General features: G+C 39.0%; 1 protein-coding gene and 1 long non-coding RNA gene across 3 annotated transcripts in view; both read right to left on the reverse strand.

Annotated features, from left to right (window-relative positions):
* LOC109956476 (inner centromere protein-like) overlaps positions 1–2,003 on the reverse strand; it is a 3,515-nt gene extending 1,512 nt beyond the window's left edge. The window contains exons 1-6 of the mRNA XM_020593619.1: positions 1,926–2,003; positions 1,749–1,847; positions 1,556–1,654; positions 1,124–1,159; positions 804–866; positions 568–697 (exon numbers count right to left, since the gene is read on the reverse strand). Coding sequence (XP_020449275.1) covers positions 575–697; positions 804–866; positions 1,124–1,159; positions 1,556–1,654; positions 1,749–1,778 — 351 coding nt within the window. The 5' untranslated portion in view covers positions 1,779–1,847; positions 1,926–2,003 and the 3' untranslated portion in view covers positions 568–574. The remainder of the gene's footprint in view (positions 1–567; positions 698–803; positions 867–1,123; positions 1,160–1,555; positions 1,655–1,748; positions 1,848–1,925) is intronic.
* Positions 2,004–2,931: 928 nt separating this feature from the next.
* Positions 2,932–5,050, reverse strand: LOC109956366 (uncharacterized). Of its 2 annotated transcripts, XR_002274392.1 has the most exons (6): positions 5,004–5,050; positions 4,482–4,622; positions 4,299–4,316; positions 3,290–3,370; positions 3,113–3,211; positions 2,932–3,018 (listed from the first exon to the last, which is right to left on the reverse strand). It is a non-coding gene; the product is annotated as an uncharacterized LOC109956366 (long non-coding RNA). The 2 variants fall into 2 exon arrangements; XR_002274391.1 differs by lacking the exon at positions 4,299–4,316.
* Positions 5,051–5,984: the final 934 nt, after the last annotated feature.

Genomic DNA, 5,984 nt, shown 5'->3' on the forward strand with positions numbered 1-5,984 from the left:
AAAAATGAGGAGACCCAAAAATGCAGATGAGCTGAAGGCCACTGTCAAAGAAACCTGGGCTTCCATACCACCTCAGCAGTGCCACAGACTGATCACCTCAATGCCATGCCGAATTGAGGCAGTAATTAAAGCAAAAGGAGCCCCTACCAAGTATTGAGTACATATACAGTAAATGAACATACTTTCCAGAAGGCCAGCAATTCACTAAAAATGTTTTCTTATAGGTCTTATGAGGTATTCTAAATTACTGAGATAGTGATTCGGTGGGTTTTTGTTAAATGTGAGCAAAATCACAGTTGAAAGACCCAACGGCTTAAACTACTTCAGTCTGTGTGTACTGAATATATAATACACGAGTTTCACTATTTGAGTTGAATTACCGAAATAAATGGACTTTTCCACAATATTCTAATTTATTGAGCTGCACCTGTATATTATTTCCACAGATTGTTATAAACATTTGCATGTGCACATGTATCCCAGGTAGCCCCCACACAGAAAATACAGTCCCACATGCATGTTTGAGTATACAGAAGATAACTGACAACGGTAGTAATTCACACTTACCTTCTGCTCAAGACGGAATAGGTTTCTTTGGGGCAGTCTCATCAGAGTCGTCACTGTTTTGGTCCATCCCATAGTCCTCTAGATTTTTGTCGCTGCCCTTTGAAGGGATGCAGTACGACTGTGGCGATCGCTGCAAAAAGGACAAGACACATTAGGAGATTATATTTTGACAAAGGATTTCCATCATGTTTTACTATGGAAATCAAAGTGTCCCAAAAATGCATCATTAAATTCACCTCAATATCCACAGTTACATTGGGATTACTGGCTTCTCCTTCAGGTGTGCCCAGTACAGAGCGCTGAAAAGATTAAGAAAAGTGTTCTTAGCAAACAACCCAGCAGAGAAAACACCCATAAACTGAAAACATTCAGGTAAATTATTCTTGTGTATCACTGTCACTATTCAAGTATCGAGTTTATGAAAACCAAACCCTAACCCTGTTCTTGCTGTACATACACAGGTGGGGAACATTTTATTTTCTAACTTCAATGTGTTTACCCATTTTAACCTAAGTCCTGGATAAACAGGTAGTTTGAATGATGGTTAGATTCTTACCTCAATCTCAAAAGTCACATTCAAACCAGCAGCAGCCTTCATTACACAGCAGGGAGGAGAGGAAGGAAAAAAGGGGTACACTTAATTAGCTTACATCTTTAATAGGATTTACACTGGGGGTATAACTGATTTATTGATCACTGTTATGTCATACAAAATAAAAAATGCAAACTAATAAAAGTTTATATAAATACATGGTCCTGTGTCTTAGGTTACTGCAATATAAAAATCTTAGTGCACTAAATATAAGAACTGATTTGTTAGAAGCTTTGTTAGTCATTGTAACATGTACAATGAAATTTTGTTTTTGAGCCGGGGACACTGACATGTGGACATGCTAAACAGTGTGTAATCTCCAGCCCAACTGTTCAGTGGCAGAGAGTTGTATATGTGATGAAACAAATCACAAATTATCAAAGCGCATCATCTCACTGCTTGTTGAATCTTCCTTTTAAGCTCTTCTTCCAATTTCTTCTGTTCCAGCTCCTGATGTTTTCTGGCCACCTTCTTGGCCTTTACCTGTGCCAGACGCTGCACAAAGTAATATCAAAAAATAAATCACACAAAGTCGTTCAGTCTGTTTGGAGGTGAACAGTGATTCACAGTCACCTAATTTATTGCATACCTCATCATTGTTCTTATCAATCTGAGCCATTTTTTGCTTCTTTCCTTCCTCTCTGTTGTTTTACTTTGGCCTCAGCCACTCAACCTCTCATCCCTCTTCCTAGAACACAAAATTTAAATATTTATTTAAAGACAGATAAACTACTCAACTATGCAGAGTGGAGGATGCTGCATTAACCTTTTAAGTCCCTCCTGTTTCTTCTCCATTTTCTTCCTCCTGCTTCTTTCCAAGTGCTTCCAGTTTGTGGCATTCTTTTGTCTGCAGAAAAATAAAAATGATTACATTTAGAAAACAGTTCATGCTAACATACTGTAATAGGTGGGGACAAAAACCGAACAATTACACTGAATGAACGAGATGTTCAGTAGGCTTAATGCAACTAATAATGTTCCTACTGCATTTACTTGATGCGTTCCATTTTAATGAAATGCTGGTTGGAACCAGTGAATTTATTGTTTTGGTGGAAATATGCTTCAGGTCCTGTGACGCGTGCATCTCAGAAAAATGCAGCTGAAATGCTTTTGGTGTAAACACAGTGCAAAATATCCCCCAGAGAAGGGACAATGACATGACTTTCAGCAGAATCTTAAATTACACTATCCAAGGTCATCGTAACATGGCCTCTGGTAAAGAAGGATTTTTACTTCAGTTTCTACTTCTGAGGAAATTATGTTTCAAAGCCAATGGTGAGGTTACCAAAGCTAATGCAGGTGATTTGAAGGGTTGTTGGATTATAAAGGATTGTAGTGAGAAACATTAGTGACCCCTAGGATCAGATGTCATCAACTAACAAGTGCACTTAGTGTTGTACAGCAGCCCCTTTTACACATGGACCCTGAAAGACTCAAGGGTTCAGTTATGATTTGTTTTTGATTTCTTGTAAATAGTCATACAAAATAAAAAATGCAAACTAATAAAAGTTTATATAAATACATGGTCCTGTGTCTTAGGTTACTGCAATATAAAAATCTTAGTGCACTAAATATAAGAACTGATTTGTTAGAAGCTTTGTTAGTCATTGTAACATGTACAATGAAATTTTGTTTTTGAGCCGGGGACACTGACATGTGGACATGCTAAACAGTGTGTAATCTCCAGCCCAACTGTTCAGTGGCAGAGAGTTGTATATGTGATGAAACAAATCACAAATTATCAAAGCGCATCATCTCACTGCTTGTTGAATCTTCCTTTTAAGCTCTTCTTCCAATTTCTTCTGTTCCAGCTCCTGATGTTTTCTGGCCACCTTCTTGGCCTTTACCTGTGCCAGACGCTGCACAAAGTAATATCAAAAAATAAATCACACAAAGTCGTTCAGTCTGTTTGGAGGTGAACAGTGATTCACAGTCACCTAATTTATTGCATACCTCATCATTGTTCTTATCAATCTGAGCCATTTTTTGCTTCTTTCCTTCCTCTCTGTTGTTTTACTTTGGCCTCAGCCACTCAACCTCTCATCCCTCTTCCTAGAACACAAAATTTAAATATTTATTTAAAGACAGATAAACTACTCAACTATGCAGAGTGGAGGATGCTGCATTAACCTTTTAAGTCCCTCCTGTTTCTTCTCCATTTTCTTCCTCCTGCTTCTTTCCAAGTGCTTCCAGTTTGTGGCATTCTTTTGTCTGCAGAAAAATAAAAATGATTACATTTAGAAAACAGTTCATGCTAACATACTGTAATAGGTGGGGACAAAAACCGAACAATTACACTGAATGAACGAGATGTTCAGTAGGCTTAATGCAACTAATAATGTTCCTACTGCATTTACTTGATGCGTTCCATTTTAATGAAATGCTGGTTGGAACCAGTGAATTTATTGTTTTGGTGGAAATATGCTTCAGGTCCTGTGACGCGTGCATCTCAGAAAAATGCAGCTGAAATGCTTTTGGTGTAAACACAGTGCAAAATATCCCCCAGAGAAGGGACAATGACATGACTTTCAGCAGAATCTTAAATTACACTATCCAAGGTCATCGTAACATGGCCTCTGGTAAAGAAGGATTTTTACTTCAGTTTCTACTTCTGAGGAAATTATGTTTCAAAGCCAATGGTGAGGTTACCAAAGCTAATGCAGGTGATTTGAAGGGTTGTTGGATTATAAAGGATTGTAGTGAGAAACATTAGTGACCCCTAGGATCAGATGTCATCAACTAACAAGTGCACTTAGTGTTGTACAGCAGCCCCTTTTACACATGGACCCTGAAAGACTCAAGGGTTCAGTTATGATTTGTTTTTGATTTCTTGTAAATAAACAGGGTAACCTACAGTCCATTTCTACACTGCATTAAACTTGACTAATTTGTTCAGGACTATGACCGCTTCTGTTCTCACTAGAGCCCAAATTTAACAGACATCTTGCTAAAATCTGCAGCCATCAAACTGCCAGAGCCTTAGTTTCAGCTCTGATGCAAACACCTGAACATTTACATTTAGATGTGGAAGTGGGAAAGGGGCTTATACAACATGTGCTAAATGAGGCCACATTTAATCCACAGCACAGTGGAATATTACACCCCACCAAATGCTCACCAATTTCAGAATTACACTTACCACTATACCAGCACTCAACTGAGAAGGGGAGAAAATATATCCAAAATGAGAATACCACAATTTGATAAATCAAAAATGTAATATAGAACACAAATGGAGGTGAATATTTTCAATTTCACCATAGTGGTGGCATTGAAAAGTTGCAATGTTGCTGCTTTGCTAGAAGTTGAATTTCTAAATTACCTTAGGATCAACCTTTATCAGAGTGGTGTGTTTAATCAAGGACTTCATAACAGCAGTACAGCCGAGGGAATTTGGAGTCATCATTAGCATCTCATTCTTTTGCACAGTGTGGAGAAACAATCTCGTATTGGGTCTCATTGCCTATTTATAAAGAAAGAAAAACCCCATAAGGTAAAAGACATTCCACATTACTTTATATTTAAGAAATCCTTAAATACTGTGTGTTTATCCTCATATTTGCCATTTGCAAGCTTTACACGGCAGATTTCACATCTTACACTCTGACTTTTTTTGGGGGGAGAGAACCTCTTTGTAGGACCTCCCTCTACAGTAGCTGGTGATTTACATTTAGTACGTGACCTAAAACCAGGGAGTGGATCACATATTTCAAAAGACAAGACAATGAATCAGTCTCCCCTCCATCACTTAAAACACCAACCAAACCCTGAGTGTATGAAAGGCAGGACAACAGTGAATCTGCAGCATACACTGTGTGTGTGTGTGTATGTACAGAGCACTCACCTCCGACTTGACCGAGTCATTCGTTGCTTCTCAGTGACAACTGGAAGAAACGCAAACCTGCTTTAACATTCAGCAAAAATTACCAACTAAATGCAATTAAACAAAACACCTTTTAAAAGATAATGAAGTCACACACCTGCTCTGTTGCCAGGTGTGCTCATTTTCTGCAGAATGAATGAAGGGGCACCAGTGCGGCAGAGTTTGCAGCCACAGACTGTTATTTCTCAATAAAAACTCATAAACAGTTACACAAGCACACCCACTGCCCTGTTCTTCAAGCACACCCTCTTTACCCACATACCCATGAACCTCTTTACCAATGAACCCCAAAACACACCTTTCCAGGGTCCGTACTCTAATCTGTATTTGCCCCAGTGCCATATGAAAATGACATTTGTCTGAATCTGTAGAGCACATCTCATGAATGTAGTAGCACCATTTAAATGTTTTCATAACACAAAATATAAGGGAGGAGTATATAGGGTTACACTCAGAGGTGCCACATAAGAAACATGGCCTTCAACATTTGTCCATGTTTATTTTATATTTTATTGTGTCAGCTTGAAACCATACAACCATGTAGTGTAGTCGAACAGGAATGTGCCTGGCGAATCAAATCCCAAACAATCCATGAACCAATAAGCGACACGTCTTGACTGCACTTCAATTTCTTGACCACTAGATCCTCCACAAATGGTTCATTACTCGAGCACTGTGTCATTGAGGCCTCCAGTAATGAACCATTTGTGTGAATACTGTGTCGAAGCGTCAACAAAGCCTCATCGGCCATCACTAGTTGAAATCACGTAACGTTAAAATAAACCAATACAATGCTCTGACGACGAAAGAGCGTCTGCCAGGAGTTTAAACAGGGAAGGAAGGTGATCAGTGAAATGTGCCTCAGCTGTGCGCTTCACCCAATGAGTCGCTGATTACAGAATGCGCCACGAGGCGCCAAGCCTGCAGGATGCCGACTCTCTC

Source organism: Monopterus albus, unplaced genomic scaffold (genome assembly GCF_001952655.1).
Source record: "Monopterus albus unplaced genomic scaffold, M_albus_1.0 scaffold19.1, whole genome shotgun sequence".
Lineage (NCBI taxonomy): Eukaryota > Metazoa > Chordata > Actinopteri > Synbranchiformes > Synbranchidae > Monopterus > Monopterus albus.